At 37.6% G+C, this 24,715-nt stretch overlaps 1 protein-coding gene across 1 annotated transcript; it reads right to left on the minus strand.

The window, feature by feature from the left end:
* Positions 1-273: 273 nt before the first annotated feature.
* Positions 274-23,706, minus strand: RAB38 (RAB38, member RAS oncogene family). The gene is made up of 3 exons (XM_009965521.3): positions 23,341-23,706; positions 15,257-15,537; positions 274-3,229 (listed from the first exon to the last, which is right to left on the minus strand). The coding sequence occupies exons 1-3, from the start codon at positions 23,543-23,545 to the stop codon at positions 3,077-3,079; spliced, it is 639 nt and encodes a 212-aa protein (XP_009963823.1). The 5' UTR covers positions 23,546-23,706; the 3' UTR covers positions 274-3,076.
* Positions 23,707-24,715: the final 1,009 nt, after the last annotated feature.

Genomic DNA, 24,715 nt, shown 5'->3' on the forward strand with positions numbered 1-24,715 from the left:
TTCAGAACTTATACTTCATATAGTCCTTAGTCTAGAAATTGGCCAAATTCTGACCACCATCTATCAGATGTGGAAAATCTGCCCGAGAACTGTGACTGCAGTGAAACCTGATACAACAGAAATAAGGGGAACAGATGATGAGTTCATAGTTTAAAGCAGGTTTATACAACACAGTGAATTACAAACAATAACAACAAAAACCCCAACAACAACAACAAAAAAAAAAAAAAACAAAACAAAACAAAAAAACAACAGACCAAAAAAAAACCCAAACCCAAACTATATGTCCTTTAAGTGTTTTATTTATGTCATTTTTATATTTCTGTTATACCATATTTTTAGCCACAGCTCTCAAATGTTTGTGGAAGTTACCATTGTGCTTAATGAATATTGGCTAGACGCCACCAAAGACAAGTGATCTGAAGATAATTAAAACACATTAGCAACAGCTAAGTTTGTTGCACGTTGGGCACAAAATAATTTTTGGAAGAAATTACAACTTCTTCTGATTCACCAGATGCATACAGATTTATAAGTAAAGCATGGGGTTCAGCTGATGAAAACTTATCCCTTTAGAAGCCATCTGAATATCTAGGTGCTTGTGCTTCCCACGGTATTGACTCAAGGTATGAATTAAGTGTTATTCTTAAAAAGGCATCCATACAACTTGGCTTAAACAATGCTTTAAATTTGAAATAGCTGGCCTGGCATAAGTTCTGAGCTGCAGCTTTGCTGTTGAGATTAATAAACTAGCGCCATGACATCTGTGCAGCCACAGTTTCCGTTTGCAACCCATCTGCAGCTAATCTAATCATCCCATGCAGTCACATGTTGCTTCATAACCTGAACTAGGTTAACTGAGGTGGAATAATTGAAGCTAATTGTTGCAGCACAGACAAGCACTGTATAGATTTAGAACATTAAGGCATTACAGCACCATGTATTTATGCTAGAGGGCACTCATATTTCATTCTGAACACTAATAGAGCTTGACATTTGTATAACATATATCTTCAAAGCACAGTGCCAACAGTAACTTTCAAGGAGCGCTGTGAGGTAGGTGTGTACATCAATCCCTATTTTACAGATGATGAAACTGAGGCAGAAATGTTAAGGTATTTGACCTAGATCACAGCAGGAGTTAAAGGATGTTTAAAAAGGATGTTAAAGGATAACACTGCAATCTAGACAACATGAAAATTACTCTCCTTGAAAAAAAGCCAACTCATGGTATATATGGATCCTTACATCTATGTGTGTGTGCGGATTAATTCTGGATATGAATTTTTATTTTTAAAACCACAGACCTTGCTTTCTTATTCTAAAATTCTGTGACACAAATATATCAATTTAAGGCTTTAAGAAGAGCACATAAGGAGCTATCTCTCTGTCCCCAGGTCTCCTCTGCAGTGCCTATATAGTAACAGATCATTCAGTAATAGAATCATAGAATCATAATCATTTAGGTTTGAAAAAAGCTTTAAGATCATCAAGTCTAACCATAAACCTAACACTGCCAAGTAATAAGATGTTTAGAGACACACAAACCCCATAAATCTCACAGAATAAGGTCAGCTTGAGGATTTTTTTAAAAATTTTTTCATAGACAGCACCTATTTACTAGCCTTTGAGAGTTTCAATCCTTCATTTTCAACTACGTATTCAGTGAAGTGTTGCAGTGACGTCTGCAAACACAAGACATCATGAGATTCTGCCTCCTGCCCTCCACAGTGTTACACATCTCTAAGGAGAGAAACCCATCTCAGAAGACAGCTCCTGTCACTGAGAGTTCACAGATTAGGAAGGAAAAGGCTGAGTAGTAACAGAAAATGCAAGTGATTTGTCTACAGCAAGAGACAGGCAAAGTTTGTCTTGCAGGGGCTTGAAGCCAGATGTCAAGACTTCTTGTCTAGACACACTTGTCTGAATGACTCCACAACCTGCATATTTTGTGAGACTCTGAAAGTCAACCATTTAATTTCTGCAGGACAGCTCTACAAATTCTGCACCTATTCCAGGAACATTTCTTAAGACTGTTTCATTTTGCTTCCTGTTATTATTCATATAATTGTGTTCTCAGAAAGCGAATACCCTGCTATTCAACAGATGTATTCCTGGAAAGTTCAGCTGTTACATTATAGTGTGGATAGTGAATTTTCCCACAAGAATCAACATAATGAAAGGATGCATGGAGGGACTTATAGAATATACACAGTTTAAACACACAGGGACATTTGAGACATGAAGGATGGAAAGACGTGAACAAAATCAATGAGTAATTTTCAGAGGAGAGGCTGGCTTTATAACATATATAACCTTTTGGAAAACTCTCAGCTGCTTCACCTATGAGACTGTACCCCCTATTCTCTGCTTTGCCACCCTGCAACATTAACTTGTTTTATTTTACTTCATCTGAAGACAATGCTAACAACTATAAGAATGTAACTCTTCAGAAAGAATGAGCCAGTACTATATCAGGATTCAGTCTCAGGAGCTGAGATCTTCTGGAGAACTGAATGATGTGAAGGGTTGTTTCGTGTTCAGTCCTGCCAGTCACTTTATGCAGGAGACTGAACTTGGAATGGGAACATTCTTGTTGTCTCTTTCTGAACAGCTATATTTTTATTGTCATCATCACCTTCCTCATAAGAAACAAGATTGTTCAAATTTTAGGGGTGACAAAACAGTGTAATGATTATTGTTTTCTGGCCAAGGTATTGAAAAGAAAGGATGGAGGACCAATGGACAAATAGGGTATTGCTGCAGTCACATCACAAATACTAGTTTTCAGAAACCACATTGCAAAGAAACAGATTTTGATGTCACTGGTGGTGCTACCCAACCATGAAAACACAGCCATCATCATGAGTCTTATTTGACCAGTAGCCAGACAGTTTTGAATATTGCTATCAATGAAAAAGCTCATAATAAATTTTAGCTGTCAAAAATATATGGAAAAATTTAAGTATATTTTTGAGAAAATGGCAATCTGCTTATGGACAATCTGGGCAGGCTGGGTACTTTGAATAAATTGTGAATCATAGTTGTGCAGCTCTTGTAATAGTCGGGAAGTCTCTTAGGATTTAAAGCAAGCTGAACAACTGACAATCTTGGAGGAATTCAAGTGTGGTTTTATAATATCTGGTTCAATAGACTGAACTGGATCACTCTCACTAGCAATTATGTGTTTCACCAAGCATCTGGAAGCTTCATTGATGTTTATATTTTCCTGCAAGTGAAAGAGAAAAAGAGGTTGATTAGTCAATATTAATTACACTATGCTGCACATTTCCTATGCATAATTAAGCTTTTCTGTAGGCAACATCAAAAGTTTACTTTCCTTAATAAACAGCTTTCAAAAATTAACTGTAAGTAAAACTCCAGAGTCCATATTCCACTGCTTGAATAACGGTTACACTGATTTTCAAATTATTAATTACCTATCAGCAATTACAGTCATCAATAACATTTATTTTTAAAAGCCTTTTCCATAGTTTCAAGATTTCTATATACAATGCTTACAATGAAACCTGTGATGAACCAGATTAATTGAATAAATGATACAATCTCAAGTTATTCACTAAAGAGTAAAAAGAAGTTCTATGTTGTTTGGAGTCATGGAATCATCGAATAGAATCATGGAATGGTTTGGGTTGGAAGGGACCTTAAAGCCCATCTAGTTCCAACCCCCCTGCCATGGGCAGGGACACCTTCCACCAGACCAGGTTGCTCCCAGCCCCGTCCAACCTGACCTTGAACCCTTCCAGGGAGGGGGCAGCCACAGCTTCTCTGGGCACCCTGTGCCAGTGTCTCACTACCCTCACAGGAAAGAATTTCTTCCTTATATCTGATTTAAATCTACCCTCTTTCAGTTTAAAACTGTTACTCCTTGTCCTATCACTACAGTCCCTGATAAAGAGTCCCTCTCCAGCTTTCCCATAGTTCCCTTTAAGTACCAGAAGGCCACTCTAAGGTCTCCTCGGAGCCTTCTCTTCTCCAGGCTGAACACCCCCAACTCTCTCAGCCTGTCCTTAGTAGGGAGGTGCTCCAGTCCCCTGATCATCTTCGTGACCTGCTCTGGACCCATTCGAGGAGGTCCACATCTTTCTTATATTGGGGACCCCAGAGCTGGACACAGCACTGTGGGGAGGTCTCATGAGAGCCGAGTAGACAGGGAGAATCCCTTCCCTCAACCTGCTGGCCACACTTCTGTTGATACAGCCCTGGGTACAGGAGTCATCCCTTATTTTTTGTTGAGTCTGTCTTATCTCCAATGTACTGCTTCAAAAGAGATGTATTACCACTGGTTTCATTTGTAAGACAGAAATCCTTGTTCTAGGGGTTTAGAATTAAAGGCAAAGCACGTATTTTTCTACATACTCCTTACTTCAACAGCATGTTAAACTCGCACCAACCCCATAGAAAAAGCAAAGCTGAAACTGCCTGAACAGTGAGACACAGCTCAGCACAGCATATAAAATAATCAGTGCTACTGAGTAAGGATTTTTTTTTTTTAATGACAGCCACTGAAATATTTGAAGTGAAAAGTCAGGCTTTCTGGCATAAAAGGCACTCTTCTGTTCTAACTATTGGCATTGATTACTTATTTTATGTGACAGGAGATACAAACCTCACTGTAGCTTCAATCTTCTGGGAAATCGTATCACACCCCCACATGCATACATACAGAAATGCATACAAATATGTATGTATATATTTATGCATATGCACATATTCCTTTTGCCTAAAGGTTATGTTTTTATTTGCAATCTAAGATTACCCAGGTTTCCAAGGTGAATCTGGAGCCTGTTTTACTGAGACCATAAACACCCATGCAAACAATTCTATGAAGTATGTCTTCAGCAAATGCTCAGAATCAATTCAGCATCATTAATAAAATAACCTGTAAAATTTAACATGTAAAACATTTTTTTTTGTATGTGTATGTTCAAAAAAAGTCAGATGAGATGGTTAAGTATGAAGTTCATCTATAAAAGAAATCAAATTACATGCATGAGTTTCAGTAGAAATAGTACTAGATGAAGATCAAAAGCTAAAGTAATAGATCTGTGAGACTGATTTCTAATCCCCTTGGAATCAATGGCAATCCTCCACAAACTCCACTGACCATCCCTTTGCCCACAGTAGAGCGCTGCAATCTGGGGATCTAACTGAAAATATTAATTAGTGCCAAGATTTCACAGGTTTCTTCAACTACACAAGTGAACTTAAATATTTGATCTTTGACTTGTAAAGAATATCAGTTGGTTGTAAAAAAAAAAACAAATCTGTAGACAACTCATTTACATACTAACCCCTAGAAAGTAATATAGAACTGGGAATCAGCTCTGTACTGAGATGTTAAAAAGTTACTGGATCACATGGTTCTCAGACCAGACAAGCAAATTCCTCAACCATGCACCAAAAGACTTTTTCAGAACACTGTGAAATTTTATTAGAAAAAACAGACAATGACAAATATCTCTCAATACTGCTTAGAAAGCTGAAGACAAAACAGGATTGTTAATTGAACAAATCCACACACTTAAAAATCTTTTGCACTGTGTTTTCCTTTGTTAATGAACAGATAAGCATTTAATTTACCCACGTGCTGCTTCTCTCTTGGGATGGCAGCACGAATTTTTTCAATAATGTCTTAGGGACTATCTGAGATGGTGTCCAATTGATTAATGTTCAGATGTATTAACAGAAGCCCTCTTTGTCAGAGGCTTAAGATCAGCATTATATAAGAGTGGGAAAGGGGGAGGGAATCCAAGCCCACAAAAGCATAAAATGGGTATAGATGGACTTCCCACATCCCCACTCATGATGGATGGAAGTCCATGTGTCAGAACTAAGCCTAAAAAATCAGAAGGAGAAACCAATGCTGTTTTATTTCAGTCAGAGCTCAAACCAAAGGGAAACAGGGTTATTAAACTTCCTTTTAAACCTCTATAGCTTTTTGAGGGAAGAAAGCTAAATTTGAACATGCAAGTATTGTTTTGACATAAAAAGTCTAAATATTTCATTTTGGGAATATGAAAATTAAAAGCTTCTCTTTTTCTGCACTGCTTTTTATGCTTTTTAATGAAATTATTTACCAAATTTGACCCATATTCCTTAATTCCTTTCATTTTAGATTGAGTTTGCTGTTTCCCTGGTAGGTGTCTGCCCAGATCAACTGAGTATCTGTGCAGTAGGATTACAGATAGAGATCATCCCCATCAATGGCTATTCCACCTGAAAAGCTTTTCAGTCCGTGCCCACCTTCCTCTCTGCCAGGGCACCATCCCTTCAGGTGTGCCTGATGAAGTTTATGTGACTGAGCTCCTACTTCTTCAAGCAAATTGTGCTGGTTTGTGAGGATTCACTCTTTAAAGCATTTGCACCCATGAGATTAGAATTCTGCCTTTTGTTCTGCGTGGGAGGAAAGGAATAAAAGGTCCTGTCTGTAATGTGTGTTAGATCAGAGAGGAATTTTCTCATCCTGTACATTTATATGAACTGTCTAAGTTGTGTGGATGAAAATTTCTGCTGGGATACAAGGGGAGCAAGAGAGGAAGGGTGATCCTGGAAGACAGCACATCTATTTTTGAGCTTGTGTCTGGTTCCAGCCTTCTCCCATGGTTCAGATGACAACGAGTACATGATACATATGAGAAGTGACATGTTAAGTCATTCGCTGCGAGGAACCTGTGCTCATGTCCACAAAGAAACTCCTGCTGTCCCAGCTCTATGCCTTGGCCTCTTCCTTTCTGATGCTACTATTGCTTTTTTTTTCACAACCTTAATCCTACAGTGTCTACTCCATGCCCTAGGTCTGTGGATCAGATATTGTTGTATTCTGGTCTGTCTAATGAAATATTGATTTCTGCACCTCTCTTTCTACAGTGTGTTTTGCAAAAAAAAAATCAATATTCTGCTAGGCAGTGAAGCAGCCGCAGACCGTAGAAGGTGATCTGCTATCCAAACACAGACACCCAGAGACCTAGTAATTTTAGGGAGCAGAAGGTGTTGAAAAGCAATAGAGGGAAGGACAGAGAAAAAGAAGCAGGTGAAAATTCACCCCAAAAATACAAAAAAAAAACAGCAATCAGAGCGTAAGATTGGACAGAGAGGAATAATCACAGACATCTTACTAATTGTACTGAAACATGGAAACAGCCCCAATTATGCCTAAAAATAAAATTAATTATGTTTGTTTTTTGTTTTTTGTTTTTTTTTTTTTTTTTAAAAAAAAAAAGAAGAACAAATAGGTAAGTAGGTGACAAAACAGAGTGAGATGGTGTCTTTCAGTAGGTCTCTATGTTGAAAAGCCTTAACTATCATCTCCCTTATGGCTTTTGTTCTACACAAAATACCACTGGAGTTGTGATGATTGCTGCAGTTCAGACTTTCAGATTTTTTTTTTCCTTCTCTCCTCTCTTCTCTTCTCTTCTCTTCTCTTCTCTTCTCTTCTCTTCTCTTCTCTTCTCTTCTCTTCTCTTCTCTTCTCTTCTCTTCTCTTCTCTTCTCTTCTCTTCTCTTCTCTTCTCTTCTCTTCTCTTCTCTTCTCTTCTCTTCTCTTCTCTTCTCTTCTCTTCTCTTCTCTTCTCTTCTCTTCTCTTCTCTTCTCTTCTCTTCTCTTCTCTTCTCTTCTCTTCTCTTCTCTTCTCTTCTCTTCTCTTCTCTTCTCTTCTCTTCTCTTCTCTTCTCTTCTCTTCTCTTCTCTTCTCTTCTCTTCTCTTCTCTTCTCTTCTCTTCTCTTCTCTTCTCTTCTCTTCTCTTCTCTTCTCTTCTCTTCTCTTCTCTTCTCTTCTCTTCTCTTCTCTTCTCTTCTCTTCTCTTCTCTTCTCTTCTCTTCTCTTCTCTTCTCTTCTCTTCTCTTCTCTTCTCTTCTCTTCTCTTCTCTTCTCTTCTCTTCTCTTCTCTTCTCTTCTCTTCTCTTCTCTTCTCTTCTCTTCTCTTCTCTTCTCTTCTCTTCTCTTCTCTTCTCTTCTCTTCTCTTCTCTTCCTCTTCTCCTCCTCTCCTCCTCCTCTTCTCCTCCTCTTCTCTTCCTCTTCTCTCCTCTTCTCTCTTCACTTTTTTCTTTTTCTTTTTTTTTTTTTTACTAACTTCTTTTCATGTTCTGAGTAAATTCTTTAGGTCATACTGAGGGGTCTACTCTGCCTCCTTGGTGAAGCCACTTCTGAACATCAAGACATTCAGGGGCTATCTAACTCTTGACATGGTACTAGATGCACCTGTAGTGCTGTAAGTTGTTTTACAACCTCCTCTGAAGTCATTTTTACCTTCACAATTCTCTAAACACAGGGGAAGATCTGTCTACCTGTAATACTATTTGAAGTCTACTCGTGGTAAGGTAGAAATGCAACATTTTTCTTTCCCAAGGCTTGTGGGTGAGTTTTTACTGCAAGATGAAAATGGAAGGTTCTTACCCATATTATGGTGTCTTTGTTGCTGTCAGTCCCCTCTTCCTGATTTTGTTCTACTTCTCCCATTGACACTCTGATTTAGTGTGCTAGTTTTTATGAAATCCTTTCCTGGGCATCTCACCCTTTCCTGTCCCCTGAGGTCCCTAAACCATTTCTGTGACTTTTGTCCCTCAGTAAGCTACAGCACCTGAAAGACACTATCACAGTTGGTGATGCAAGAACTAAGCTGTGAATCCAGCCCTAAGTGACTTACACTGCATCAACCTGCCAGTGTCTGCCAGAGCAAGGACCTGAACCCAGCTCCTGTGATGATGTCTGACTACCCAAGTCAGTCTTTCTATTGATTCCATCAAGAAGGAATGCAAAAATTAAAATCAGCACATGCTACTCCTTATTCTATTATCAAACAAAGCAAAGCAAAGAAAATAATTGAGCAATCTTTGAAAGCCGGAAAGGAGCACTGGAATACACAAATGAAATTACAATTTGCTTTGTAGATGGACCTCCCTCAAATATATCTTTTTAAAGGGCAATTTTATTGAAAGTACAGGAACTCGGGGCAGAGCAGGATTGTTGCATGATTTAAAACCTTTGAACTTATTACTGTAGGAAATGATGTCATAGCCTTGTAACAGCAATCAAGTGAAATGAAAATAAATACTTTATTGAATGTATCTTGAAGCAGTACACAAGCCCAGCAAGCTGCTTTGCATTCTGGATTGCCTTCCCCTTTATCTGTCATCTCTAATGCAGATGCAGAACATTAACATTTAGAGCATTCCTTTTTAATATATGAAATAAATCCCTCAGAATAGATTGGCTTTTAGCTCTTTACAGAAGAAAAAAAGCCTTTGCTAGTTTATGGGCCTGTCTCACTTCCAGATGAAACTTTTTTTTCTTTGCCGTGGAGATATCTTAGATTTGTCTGTCTGTTTGTCTGTTGGTATAAAACTGCTCTCTTTCTGCATTTTGGTAGTTTCTTTCTCTGACTGAATCTGATGCTTCTGAGTCTTACCTTCAAAGTCAGGGTGAAGAACAATGTGTATGCAGGTATAGCTAAGTAACATGGGCACTTGGAGAGATCTAAGCCGTTTAGAGACATGATCTTAGACTCTGCTACTGGCATTGAAGAAAATTGACTTCCCTTAAGTAAACATTTACAAATTCAGAATTATTCAGGTATTAGATGGGGACCTAGAGAGAATTACACAACTTTCACATTTTATTTCTATAATGCACTAAAATCCAGGAGCAGGGAAATAACTTCCAAGATGTTTTAACCTGCACTCCCCTGGAACAAGCAATCTGAGGGAATGGCTCCACACGCTCCCTTAGAAGAGCTCCCTCAGAAACCCCTGGCAGCAGAGCCTTATTAAGATGTTGTGCTGTATTGTTGTTTTCCTAGAAACACAACCATACAAGTTAAAAGACATCTGGATGCATGAACATAAACTTCATGGATGTGAACTGCTCTGACTGCAACCCTAAGAACAAGATAATTTCTGTGATTGAATTTTTCTAGACAGTTGGATATTCTGCAACAAAATTGTTCAGCTGAATGATCTTCCAACCTCAACAATGTTGTGATACTGTGAATTTCCAGATTTTGGCCAGCACTAAATAACATGTTTCATGAAAGTGACCCAGAGAGCTATAGGACAGCTCTAATATCTGTAGGATATTCTGAATCAACTCCTCTTCTTTTAGTTACAGGAAACAAATTCTGCAGAGGATTCTACACCGAGATATACTGTATATTGGAACTGAAAGCTTCTGCCTTAGGTGTCAGCTTCATTTCTTAGTTTATGGCAGAAGCTGAAATATTTTCTAAGGCTCTGTGCAGTCATATTGGTTAGACTTTTTTTTTTGAGTGAATCTAAAAGGCTATGTATGGAGCCATACATCCATAGCTGGGTCTGGCAGTCTCAAATGGATTGCTTTGATTTAATTTACCAAATTAGCAGATTAGCTGTCGTGTGTCAGCCTAACTCAAAAACATGTCCAAAACTCATTTGTCTTTATGGAAATCAAGCCCACATATCCTGTTCCTCTGCAAATCTACTCTGTGGCTTGTCTTTTTCAACTTTCATAATAATTGTCCAGTCAGAAGAACTGATGAATTTGTGACTTAAATATGGGCTAGTAGAGTTTGGTTTGTTCACAGAACTCACTGGTATGAGGAACAGAACTTCTGTCCTTGTTTTGTGGAAGAAGAGGCTGGATCAGAGGAGAGAGTGACTTTCTGAGGGTCACCCAGTAGATCAGTGGTGAAGAGGACTCCTGATTCCTAGTCCAGCATTTGGGCACTATGGGACATTGTGGACTGCCTATCAGACAAAAACTGGAGAAAGAACATGTTATTGTCCACATTTCCAAGAGGAGGAGTGATTCTGTAACTTTTTACTGGTCCAAATATGATGTGTCCAAATAGGCTAGATACTAAGTGTTCATTCAGTCTCCAGGACATGATGCTCAGCAGACAAGGAGATGTGTGCTTAACCTAGTTTGGTAAGGTTCTGAAAAGCACAGCTAGCAGCCCTTCTGGTCAATCTGGACAAAACATTAATTTTTTTTTTTTCACCCAATTCTGTACTGCTGGCAGCAGAATTACAGCAGGGAAAAGAGGAACTCAGGCGTAATCACAGCACAGCTATGGTCAGTCATAAGGTATTTCAAGTTATTTCTGAAGTAGGTATTTTCAAACACATTTAGTTTGCCTGACTTGTCTGTTTTGATGCACAAGTTCCATTTTTATTATAAAGTGATAATAAGCTTGAAATTGCTGCTTTTCTAATGCAAGTCAAAAGCTAGCCTCTTTGAACTAAGAACAGTGGTGAAAACAGTGTAAAGCCTTGGAAATGTGAGTGGAGCTCTCAGTTACTCTGGACATATGCTGGATAATTTAGTGTGTGACAGGAAGGAAAAATTTCCTTTCTTTAAAAAACCCACATCTTTCACAATAGTAATGGTCATGAAATTTGTTAAAGAATTTATTAATAAGGGTTATTTTGCGATTATCTGGGGATGTGCCTTTCAGACTGCAATCAATATGAGCAAACTAAATACGCATATATAAAGGACACCAGGCTCTCCACCAGATATATGGTGATATATATAACTTGTGACTATACTGCATTCTGCTGTGGCCCAACAAGGCCCTTCTTACATGGCAAACTATCAGAACAAATTCTTCTATCTTTATAAGATGCAGAAGATTGGAACAGGCTGAGTATTTCCTTTAGATTAATGTAAGAATCAAAACTAATACATGAGAATGCATTAGGTGGCTCAGATATTTTATACTGGAGTTGTTAAGAGAAACAGCACCAGGGAATAATACAGTGATGTTTTTTGGCGTAATGTGCCAGTGCTACAGACAAAAATTTCAAACCATTGACAGCTTGAAATATGGTATGTACATATATAGCATGCTACTTTCTGCAAGGCAACCAGTTCTAAATCATGTATTTTTACAGGTAATCACCTTTGTTTTTCCAAAATGCATAAATCATATTCAGTTTGCTCTGAAGGATATAATATTTCCAAGCACGTCTTCAGAAAACCTCTGGAGATCTAATTATTCCAGGATACCACAAAAAAGAGTTATTATTTGAACTGCTAAAACTGCTAGCTGCAATATGATGACTTCTCTGTCAGTGTTACTCTGTTTCAGAAAAGATTTTATTCTCTATAGCAAACATAGCTAGGTTTCTATTTTCCCCAGACCTGAGTTCAATTATTTAATATGCCCTAGGCTGGAAGAATACCAAGTACATGTAACATCCAATATTTTAAAATAGCAGTTATAATAACTTTTGTTTAGAAAAAATGCATAGGTTTTAGTTCAGAACTTAGACCAAGTGGATAAATTATTCTGATCTAAGTTAGCCTAAACGTTGTGAGTCTGCCATCTTTAGTGGAATTACTCTGCATCATTTTAAAGTCAGGACCTGCCAATTCTGGGTGGAAATCAGGTGTGGGAATTGCAGTATAAGAGAACCCATAGTCTATAGCAACAGAGAACAGTCTGATAACAGTCATGTGTCCTCAACTCTCACTGCTCCCTCACAGTGTCTTTTGAAGACAAGTCTTGTCGTTGGTGGATTTGCTTCTGTTCCTACATGATTGTACTGGTAATCTGAGGACTGTTGGTATTTCTGAGTTAAATAAAGTAAGAAGAATCTAGATAGTTCCTTTGTTTAAAATAACTCAAGATCTTAATTATGTGTGGCTTAGAAAAACTTGGAAAACATTTTCTCTGTTGTAATGATTTTAAACTTTAGATGTCCTTTATAATTCCATAGTTCTTCCCAAAACTGGCTCCATCATCATGGTAAAACCTCTCTGTGACTTTTGAAATTTGTACATTCGTTCTCTGCCATGACCTGAAATGGCCCTTGGCTCAATAAATATAGTTGTTCTTTTTAAGAGGTGGATAGGTACTTGCTGGGGACTGATGCATGGAATTCATGGTACTGAATTCTTTCCCATAGACCAAAGAGCAGTAACCAACCACATGACTTTGCTAATCCAAACCTAACATAATGAAACTGTGGCCCTGTATCCCTTAAACAGTGGTCCATCCTGTTCCCTCTCATTCTCTTTGAAAGCCTTTTAGATGCAGGCATTTTAAAACAATTTGATAGTCATTTCTCTCCACATGATTTTTGTGGTGGTTTTGCCCTAAAGCCTCAGTTTTTCAGTGAATTAGTTGTTGTCCCCAGGAAATGTAGAGTCATGTACATGTCAGAAATGAAGAAAAAGTAATTCTGAAGAAAACAGCCGTCTACAGTGTTACACATTGCTGTTGAACTGGATCCCAAATGCTCACAACCAGGTATTTCATGATATTTGTGGCCTGATATTTAGACACCTAATGGAATATTGGAAAGGACAGAATATGTAATCCTTATACAAGTAATAATAGTTTGTCCTGTAATAATCCCCTAACTCACCACATCTTCTACTGACAGCTACCATTCTAAATGCTTCATTCTTTGGGTTTTCCTTTTTTTTTTTTTTCTTGAATAGTTAGCTTTCTGCTATAATTATCATGAAGAACCTGATGTGAGGTTATGTGAGATCTTGGCCTCTTTCTTAAGCCAGAACTAGATACTGTCCATAGTAAAATTGAGGTTATCATTGAGAGGAACACTGAATTCTGGTGGCCTCACCCAACACAAATCAGCAGAGAACCACAGACCTGAATTCAAACCAGGTCCTGCATATGCAGGAATGGAAAGTACCCTGTTTGTAGAGCAGGGTAATTTACACACTGACCTAGACTAGAATGTCTCCCTAAAAATGGCATTTTGAAGAAACAGTGACTAGATTTCAGACCCATCTGATAAGAAAGCACAGGCACTGACCACAAAGCCATAGAATTGTAAAATCATAGAATAGTTTGGGTTGGAAGGAATATTTAAAGGTCACCTAGTCCAAGGCCCCTGTAATGAGCAGGGACATCTTCAACTAGATCAGGTTGCTCAGAGCCCTGTGACTTGGAATGTTTGCAGGGATGGGGCACCTACCACTTCTCTGGGCAACCTGTGCTAGCGTTTCACTGCTATAATTGTAAAATATTCCTTTCTTATATGTAGTGTAAATCTACCCTCTTTTAGTTTGAAACCATTACTTCTTGTCCTATGGCAACAGGCCCTGCTAAAATGGTTGTCCTCACCTTTCTTATAAGCCCCCTTTAAGTACTGAAAATCTGTAATCTCAGCCTAGAGTTTGTGCAATGCTTGAGGCAGTCTAGTCACCTGCTGTTACTTCTGCTGATTACAAGTGAGACTTCTGTTAAATATTAATGCATAAGGAAGGGGTCAAGATCAGATAAGTAAAATACAAGTATACACCACAAAGGTTCTTAAGTAACTTCCATAAAGTGCTTAAAAGAAATTAAAATAATTGAATGTAACATTTTGGATTTCAGTCTACTAATAATCTAGGTCTAGGCCAAACCAGAACCAAACTGTTTACATTTGAAATGTCTGAAAATTTCCCAGAGCTGTTAATGATGACACCAGCTTTCATAATTGAAGAATACAATAAACACAATACCTATTGAATTGTTGTATTCAAGTCAATATTTCACGTCAGCTCTCTAAATCTTACATGCACTGAGGTTATCTGAGAAATCTCAAGTTTATATACAGCACCACTGTACCTTGGGCCTTTATACTCTGAAAGTCCCAGTGCCCTTTCCAATTTTTATCTCCATTTTCTTATAGGAACCCAGGAAATCTGTTCCAAGGCAAGGAAATGAACCTCAGAGCAACTCATTCAGCATTTTGACAATCTTTCCTTCCTCCACAGATATATGATTTTTTTTCAAAAGGCTTCTGAGAATGAGTGCTTATAGCAGTAACCATCATACAAGTGCTATGATAAGCTGACTTTCTTTCGGGAACCTAACACAATATAGCTATTGTCTCATATCAGCATTTCTCAGGCAAAATGGTTACATAAATATTTAGAGATAATAGTCACTGTTAAGAATTATGAAAAATATCCTCATATCATTCCAAAGAAGTAACTTTTGTGCCTTTCCAAAAGGTCATCTTCCTCCCCAGGCTATTACACAGTAAGTTTTTGACAAGTTATGTAGTTTACTGCTGGCCTATCATATTAAAGCAGCTGCATTTCGGAATGTCACATATAATTTGCTTTGAAATAAAAGGCCTAAAAGAAATAATAATGACTTAATTTACAAATTCACCTTTAATTAATTCCAGCAAGAGAGAAGCTTTCCAAGATACACATTTTGACTGAGTGAAATATTGTAGGAACCAATTACTCTGTATTTGGAGAAACATTTAAAAATAAATGGAAACATTACCTTGGCTGATGTTTCAAACCAGCCCACGAACCCATTCTCTTTGCAGAACTGATCCATCTTGATGCCGTTGTTCATAAGAACATCTATTCCCTGGTCACATTTGTTTGCTAAGAGGACTGTTGGCACAGGTTTGCCATTTGGAAGAACCAACTTAGAGTCCAAATCCTCTTTCCATTTTGTCACTGCTTCAAATGTTGCAGGTCTTGTAACATCAAAGACAATAAATGCCCCCATGGCCTCTCTGTAATATACTCTGGTCATGTTTCCAAATCTTTCCTGACCTGTGATGAAGAAAGTAAGAGGGGAAAAAAAATACTGGTTTACAGATTGTAAAAATCACTGCTTCCAATCTAGGACAATATTTCATATAGCAGGTTTTCTAAGAAAACATTACTGAAGGTAGGGCTTCATTTTGTCTCTGGAAAGCTATTCTTTGTCTAAACAATGATAAGTACAATGTTAAACTCATTTATATGAAAATGCAAGGGAGCATAGCATGAAAAAGGAGTTTTCAAACAAACATTCAAGAAAATTTAATAACCTTATGACAAGATCAAACTTCAGTATTCAGTCTTATTAAACTGCCAAATTTCTAAATCTCTGGACACTACCAGAGGTCTTGGTGTGCATTATAAGGCTTTATTTTGTGGGTAACATCTGACACAACTGATATGCTTATGCATGAAGAAGATCCTGCAAGTGAAGAAGATCCCATGCAAGTGGTAATAATAAACAGTAACATAAATAAGCTCTGGAGCCATACCAGGCATTAGAATCATTATGAATTTGCTTTTACTGGCAAACTAAAACACAGAGTTGAGAAAGGCGAACTTAAAGTGTTACAAATGTGGAAAATGTTCTAAGAAATAGCACAGCAGTAGCAATATGAAAAGCTGTATTTCTCCAGTGAAAAAGATCTGGGAGAAAACATTTCACACTAGATCTGTTTAGAAGATTTATGGTTTTATTTGTTGAATTCTAAGTGTTTGCTGGGAAGTTACTTACAGTATTTTTGTGAGCTAACAGTATATTATTATATTAAAACATGGAAATTTGTAAATATCTATAGTTTTATATGATTAACAGTGTAAAAATTAACACGATATCAAGATGTGGTATGTTGATCAGCTGTGGGTTTGTTAATATATATGCTGTTTTCATGGGAACTTTGAAAAAATGTTTCCAAGAATGGAAATAAATTACACAAAATATTTCTTGAAGTGAAAAAAATAGAATTTTCATTGATGTCTACTGCTGAGCTGTGAAAAATTATAAATTCCTGAAACATCTAATGACAACAGCAGTCCTTAAGCAAGACAACACCTATATTTAACTATATGCTTCCATATCTGAGAAAAGGTGATATGAAAACAGACAACATTCAATGGAAACCTGTTTGTAGTCTTATTTTCTCAATGTGCATAATTCTGAGTAAATTAGGAAGACAAGAAGATTGGCAGTCTGCCTCTGACCCTAGGAAGGTTACCTGTGGAGGTTTTATCTGATGGAAATTGTGCTGTCAAATGTAAGGCTGGGTTGAGAAGTGAAGACTGCTGATTACTGGGCTTCCAGACCATGCAGTTTCATTTAATGGAAACAGCACCGAACTCAACACCGTCTGTTTGTGATGTTTATCTCTGGTTTTATGCACTAGCTATTGCAGCAAGGAAGAAGTCATTCAAATGATACAGAAACCAAAATCAGATGTTTGTCTTCTCCAAATTCATGTTAGATTTTTTTTTTTTTTGCCTTAAACAAACACTGTGTCCCATTGATAAAGCAAGATAGAAATACATAATTTCTTGGAAATATGAGGTCATAATGACAATTTCTTATGGCTATACTTTATTATAATATCTTATGATTCCTATCAGTGGTCTAATCAGATGAATGGCTAAGTCATGTGCTATTCAATAATCTCCTTGTTGAGGAATTCTTTTTTCATCTGCAAGAAGGTGCCTTCAAACAAAAGTCAATGTCCAATTAGAAACTTAGCAGTGAGAAAAGCAGCAACATATAGAATTAGTTTTTGATGCACAATGTATTTCAGTTATACTTTATGTTTCCCATGTAAAGTTCTTGAGAAGTTTGCGCTCTAGATGAGATGTAGATGATGTAAGAACAGCTGAACTTGGGCCTTACATATATTTATGTGGACACAGATCTCCTAGGTGGGACATGTCACAGAACATGGACAATTATTAATTTGCAGCATAAAATCATTCATCATAAAAAATCAAAGTTATTAGAGGAATAAAAGGCTCTTATGATGTGATCTTCTGGATAATAGTGGCCCACAAAATTCTGGTAAATGCCATGACACTGATTCCTCCTCCTGCTTTCGGCTGTTTTTGCAGATACTTAGGTTTTTCACTGCACAGGAAAGCCACTGTGTTTGTAAAAGCTGTTTTATGAAGAAGGGCAAAGTTCACCAATTTCCATTATCATTCACTTCAAAGAAAGAGAAAGAATGAAGGTGCTTGCTGAATAAAGTGCCTAAACCCTTTTTGAAGTGGTCTTTTTCACCATCAGCTGCAATTAACATATGATCATACTTGGCATAAAGACATTATGCAACTTTGAATGGAAAAAGTGGTGGCTTGTAAACCAAAGACTTTTAGTTTTATGTAATTTGCATAATGGATTTGATTTTATTTAATTTTCATTGTGAAAAAACTGATCTCTAATGTTTGTGTTGTGCTTAGAGAGCTGAATATTGTCTAAGAATCCAGGAGGACTCTTTTTTCCAAAGATTCTCCTTTATGTGAACAAATACCTAACTTAATAGACAAGTTCCTAAAACTTTTACATTTAGCAGAATTACTTATGAAAATAGGCACTGTTTGATGTATTAAAGGTGTCAGAATCTGGCCGTAGGTTTTCAGCAATACAATAGCTTAGGTAGTAATTAGGCAAGAAAATGTATCAACAACTAGGTATTCAGTGCTATCTTGCAGACAGCCTTGAACATTAGAATCTGTTTTATTGCAAGAGAGACTGGGGAAAATGGGTTTTGCTTTTTATCGGAAGGGTCAGAAACTTGTGAAATGTTTGTTTGATCTGGCCCATTGTACTTTACTGCATCCCTTACAGGGCCACTGGCATCTGTCATCAAACCCCACAAGCCTGATGGCCTTTACCCACTGAGACAGTGCTTTATGTTGGGATTCATCAGCTCTAATCTAGGTTCCAAAAAATTACCTGGGTGTATCTAAGATTAGGGTCCTTTTGTAGTCAGAGACTGAGAAGACATGTTTAGAGGGCATCTTCTCAGCAAGGATAGACATTTAAGAGTGGTTACATAAACTTAATTATGAAAGTAGTTAATCTCTACCCTCAAGCCCTGGAGACCCCAGGGTGAGTAGTTTATACTCAGGTGGTTCAGTACAAGATGTCTAATTGTTAAACCAGATGAATCCTACCCCACTTTGAAGTGAACCCAGTGAGACCAAGGTGCCAAAGCAACAGGATTTCATTAAAGGGAAGGACTCCTTGTCTGAATGACAGCTGCCTACACATTTATACTAATCTCAATGTCACCTCTGAAGCAGGGAAAGTATCATTTCATGGGTTTAAATCAGTCAACAGCTGAATTTTCATAGTTTATAAAGATGTACCCCACATAAATTTGCCAGCGTGACTTTTACAGAAGCCTATAATTTTCACTAACCACTATCATCTCTGATAAAGTTATAAAAACTAATGATAAAGTGTTAAACTCAGATAATTTCCACCATCTTTCCCACAGTATCCAAAATATAGTGCAAGATAAAAATTGATTAAAACTGCCTAATGCCCAGTTTTACAGTGGGTTTTACTTCTTGCCACCATCCCTCATCCTAAGAGGCAAAAGCTTCTGGGAACTACCATTCTTTCAAGAGGGCATTTAATCAACACTGAGAAGCTGGAGATTGCAGAGATTTAAACATTTTTTATCTTTCACTTCAAAATAACTTTCAGAATTTTCACCCTTCAGTTCAAGCCATAATCTTTATGGATTGAAATTTAAGCAAGCCTTCAGGTGGTGTTCACCACCCCAGAATGTGGAAAAACAGGCTGTCAGCAGGATTAGGTCCACAGATCCCACCACAAATCTATACTGAAATAAAACCATCACAGCCAGGGAATTATTTATGTTTTCAGAACAGTAATTTCAAGGTAACTTAGCCTAGAAATCACCATGACTATCTTATTTATGCATAAGTACTGCAATGCTTAGCAGCTACTAAAAGCCTAAACCACTAAGGATGTGCTGTGCCTGGCATTAGTGAACAGTTCATTTACTCCTTCTGGACCATAGCAGTCTTAAAAACTGTACAACTGCAGAGACATTTGCCTATATCTGTGCAAAGACTGCTGTTTCGAAGGTGGAAGTTGCAGGGCAAGGAAAAAACCTGTTCTGTCACCACTGGTATTGTGTGGATATCCAGTGCATTGGTCCAACTCTTTATGAGATGAGAACCAAGCTTCTAAAAGCAAACCAGTGTATTTTTGGTAGCAATGAATAATCCAGCCCACACAAATGCAGCAGGAGGGATAACGGTGATGCTGATATGGCTGTGAAAAAGTAGCAGGGGAGGGGGAAGGCTCTGAAGTGCCGCGCTCTGCCCTCCACTACACTCACAAAGCTGCTCCCTGCAGTAAATCTGCAGCTAAAGCCTGTCTTCAGAGAAATCTCAGGGCTGTGTGGATGTGAAATGTAGACAATAGCACTGAGAACAGCCTTGCAGAGAAGTGAATAGCAAATACACCCAGATCTGCTGTCTGCAATAGTTGGTTTCTTCAAAAGCAGTCCCAGCCTGCATCTGCAGGGCCACCTCCACCACAGCAGCCTTGTTCAAAATATGAATGTTTCTTTTAAAGCTTTCCTTCTAACAATAGGTTAATGAATTTAAAGGATACCAATACAGAGACAGCAGAAAAGATAAGGAAACAAACAAACAAAAAAATCTGACTGAGGAGCTGAATTTAAAGATGTTTGACACAGTAGTAGAGGTGATCACACACTTTAACAGGGACATGAACACTAAAACTGAAACCTTGGGACATTCAATTAAATAAAATGGAACTGTTGTGAGGGAATTAAAGACAAGGATAATTTTATGATCTATATCTCCTCCCACACACAATAGTGAAAATTCAGTCACTTGAAACTTAGGCACTTTACTGAATCAGACATAAATTCATAGATTTTAATGCCAGTGTTTTGTTACAGATAACATAAACCATGAAGTTTTGTCCAATTATTCCTATCTAACACCCATAGATTCAGGAATATATTATTTTATAAAAAAATAACAGGTCTTAAATGTAACAATATGTTATGTAGAGCCTACCTTATCCCTGAATTATTTTTTCTAATGCTTAGTTATCCTTATTTCAACATTATCCTCAGCATTTATCCCTCACCTAAGTAAGTGCAGTTTCAGCATTTAGATCTTAAATCTCACTAGTTTTGTTTACCAAATTAAAGAATACAGGATACAGAAAAATAAGTTACAGAAATATAACATACATTTAACTATGAAATGATATGGCGCCAGATGAGCCAAATTTGCTTCTTCTTCTTATGACTGTGAGGGTAAACAAGGGTAAATTGCTCGGTCCTACCACAGCTGGAGTATATCACTTTTCCCATTAAGTCACCATGTATGTACATCTTACTAATATTGTAGATAAGTTTGACTCTAGTTTTACTTAAAACATTCTTGAGTATTTTAAACAATTTACTACCTACTGGTCCACACAGTGAAGTGCAAGTGAGAGTACACAATATGCTTTGTAATAAGGTCACTGGCTGTATATTGGAGGGGGAAGGAGAGGATGTAAGAGCTAAAATGATACCTGATATATACACACACACACACACACAAACACGTGAACATATATACATATATATTAATATATTAATACATTTGCAGAATTTGCTTCCACTCAAGATGTCCTAAATGCTAAGCCAACATTCTTCAGCTTGGTTAGAAACTGAAAATGTATTCCTTTATCCCCAAAGATAAACATGAGCTAATAACAGAGATTCTGCCAAAAGTGAGAGGATGTTCTGAGACCAGAGATTTTATTTTCCTCCCTCTTATTCTCACATATTTCTGTTTTACAAGTGGTGATATATGACCAGTCACAGCCAGGATAAAACACTTCCTTTCCCTCCATATTTTCAATCAGTTTTACTTTGATTTCATTTTTAAATAACTTTTTTTTTCTCATCAGCCAGATGTTTTATTTGTGATAACTTCTATGTCAGCACCACACTCATCTAAATTCACTGTGTTGCTTACAGAATTTATTTCCTATGTGTAGCCAACAACAGCTAAGGCTCCTTACACGGAAGTCATTAAAACAAGACAGCAACTCTTTTTATTACCGGCCACTGTCTTGACCTTCACAGAGATGCTTTGAATTGAGCAATTCATATGAAATTTAGTACTATGCTGTAATTCTCTCTGTCATGTGTGATAACTCAGAAAGCATGCTAGTCATTCAGTACTACAACTTGGTGTAATTGCTTCTGCAGCCTGACTGAAAGCTACATCATATGATCCACCAGCACATGATTAGTAGTGTAATAAATCTCTGAAACAAGGCATGCAAATACATTAAGTCCCTGATGCATTCAGACTACTATTAAATGTTTTTTCTCATGCAGCAAAGTTTTGCTGGATGTGTATGCACTTATGATTATAACTGGTCACTGGGAAGCAATAAAAGCAATGCTTTCCTCATTATTCCAACTTTTAATAAAGAAAACTGAGCATATATGTACCTAATATCATAAAACCACAAAACTATACTGATGTGCAAAGAAGATGAGGTTATGCATGTTTTACATAAAGCAGTGTTGTTGCGTAAGTTTTAGTATCTTGGTGCCAAATTCAGAGCTCAGACATGAGGCAGCTAAGTGTAGAAGAAAGGCACTCCCTCCGCCGATAAGAATGTCAAGAATTTTCTCATTTCACTAGTTTTACTCACTGCCGTTCCAGACTATATGAGTGAACCCACAGCTCAGGCCACAGGCTGAGAGTTGCCTAACAGCTGATACAGTGTTCACCTCTATTGCCTACTTAACAAATGTAACTTCTTAAATTAATTGAGTTTTTTAAAACGCCCTCCTTTAAGATATTGTGTTATAGCTGTACTTGGATTCCTACATAAATTAAATGAAAAATGATTACTTATAGCATGTGAAATATGCCATCCAGATAAACTTTTATGTGGACTGAATCAAAAATAATCAATTCCTACTAAGGGAGGTGGCAAAAAAGTTGTAGGTTTATTTGGAAACTAATATAAAAACTCTGAAGCGCTGTCAGTAACAGTGTCAAATTTTGTATTTTTTTAGTTATGTAAGCATGCAAGAATAGATGGACTTCTTTATTCTTTTTCTCCCCAAACTGAGTAAATTATCATTTTTTTGTTTAATGTTAGAATAAAGACAAGTAAATATGAGTAAATACATTTTTAACAACCAGGATTATTGCCAAGTAGAAACACTTCTCTTTTCAAAGTGTGTCAGAAGTTGTTTACATTTCATGGGGTGAAGGAAGGAAGGTAAGAGAGAGAGGGAGGTGAGGAAGAGGGAAGGTATTTTGATAAAGTAACTCAGTGATACTTTTTCCTTATTTTTTAATCTATAAAAATAATTTTAACCATCTTATTGAATCCCTCATCTCTTCCGCCAAATTAAATAGATGTAACAGGAAATTCTTTTTATTCTCCCTCCCATCACAGAGATGTGTTAGTCTAATGAGGGAAGCGGAACAGGGGCAGCTGCAGGGGAAGAATTGGGGCATTTGGAGAGAGAAGCCTGTGTACCCACATGCATCTAAGGGCTTGGGAGAAAAACCAGTTAGGGCAGGTTTCATTCTGACAGCCCTTGTTTGGGGGTCTGCTGGCTTTACGGAGTTTCCAAAGTGTAAACCTTAAAGTTCTCTCTCCCCAGTCTCCTCTTCTCCCTCACCACACAGGCACTCATAGCTTCCAATTTAGAGATTAGTACAAATTAATTTGAATCTATCTTTTGTATTATCTCTGGATGGATTATGGGGCAAAGGGCTCTCCTCTGTACTCACCCGCAATATCCCAGAGCTGCAGCCGTACCACAGTCTCAGCATCCCAGCTCAGCACCTTCAAGGCGAAGTCTACCCCGATGGTGGCCCGGTAGTGGGGGGAGAAGTTCTGGTGGACATAACGTTTGATGATGCTGGTTTTGCCCACTCCCAGGTCCCCGATCACCAGGAGCTTGTAGAGGTGCTCCTTCTGATTGTGCTTCTGCATCTTTCCTGTGGCTGCGGCTGCTCCCTGCGAACTGATTGCATGCTCTGCCCGAGGAATCCTGCCAGCCTGAGGGGGAAAAAGGGAGTGAGGAACCGGGGAGGGAAGGAGACCAAGGTAGGTGGAGGCTCTTTCCCTTTGTACAGAAGCAGGATCACCAGGTCCAGCAGCAGCCCTGCTGGGAGATGAAGTAAGCAAGGGACTGGGTGAAGAAAGTCTCCCAGAAAGTTTTGTGCATGTGTGTGGAAAGGTCAGCATGAGGTGTGTCTGGGATTAGTCTGGCTGCTAAAGACTTTGTAGGAAAATTTATGCAACAGTCCTGTTCCCTGTTTCACTCCTTGCTGGAAGGACAGTGTTTCTGTTGTGCAATAGTTTTACACACTTTTTTTTAATTGCTGTCTTCTTCATGATAATTTATCAATCTATGCTTGTTTCCACATATCTTTGAAATGCCAGTCACTGCAAAAAAGCAGAATTCTCCTTTCAGAGGTTTCACGCCTCCATTAAATTGCAAAAATTAAACCAGTGTGACTAACTTCAGATGTGATTTGGTTTTAATCAATGTAAGTCAGTGTGAATGCAGTTATATCACTATAAGTGGGAGTTATAGCAATATAAAGCATCTTTACATGTGTCCACACTAGGAGGGCTGTATGAATTTAGTTATAACAGATATATATTTTCAATTTTCATTAACATAACTGTGATTGTCTGTACTTATAAGCATGTTCACATCTGCTGAATGCAACACACAGCTTATGCTTTGTTTATTTATACAACTGGACTCTAAAATGCAGACAATCCAGATTTATCCCATGACTCTGATAATCAGAAGTTGTGAAAGCATAACAGCATTAGAGAATATGAATGCCAGTGTCTCAACAATCCTCTATTTTCCAAAATAAATTATATCAAACTTGCAAACAATTGAACACATTTGAGTAGATCATTCCATTGACGTTACTGATCCTGTATTTTAAACAAAGAACACAGTGACAGTTTCAACTTGACAGCTTAGCTGGAGACCCTTATCCATTGCCTAGAGGTGTTTAATTCTTTTAACAGTTTAGATAGCAAACCTCCAGAATTTTAATATTGTTTGAAACACATCCATGCATGATATCCACATTTATTGATCTTCTTAAAGTGAAAACATATTTTACACTTATTGAA

The sequence above is a fragment of the Tyto alba genome, unplaced genomic scaffold (genome assembly GCF_018691265.1).
Source record: "Tyto alba isolate M040663 unplaced genomic scaffold, T.alba_DEE_v4.0 Super-Scaffold_2, whole genome shotgun sequence".
In the NCBI taxonomy this organism is placed as follows: Eukaryota; Metazoa; Chordata; class Aves; order Strigiformes; family Tytonidae; genus Tyto; species Tyto alba.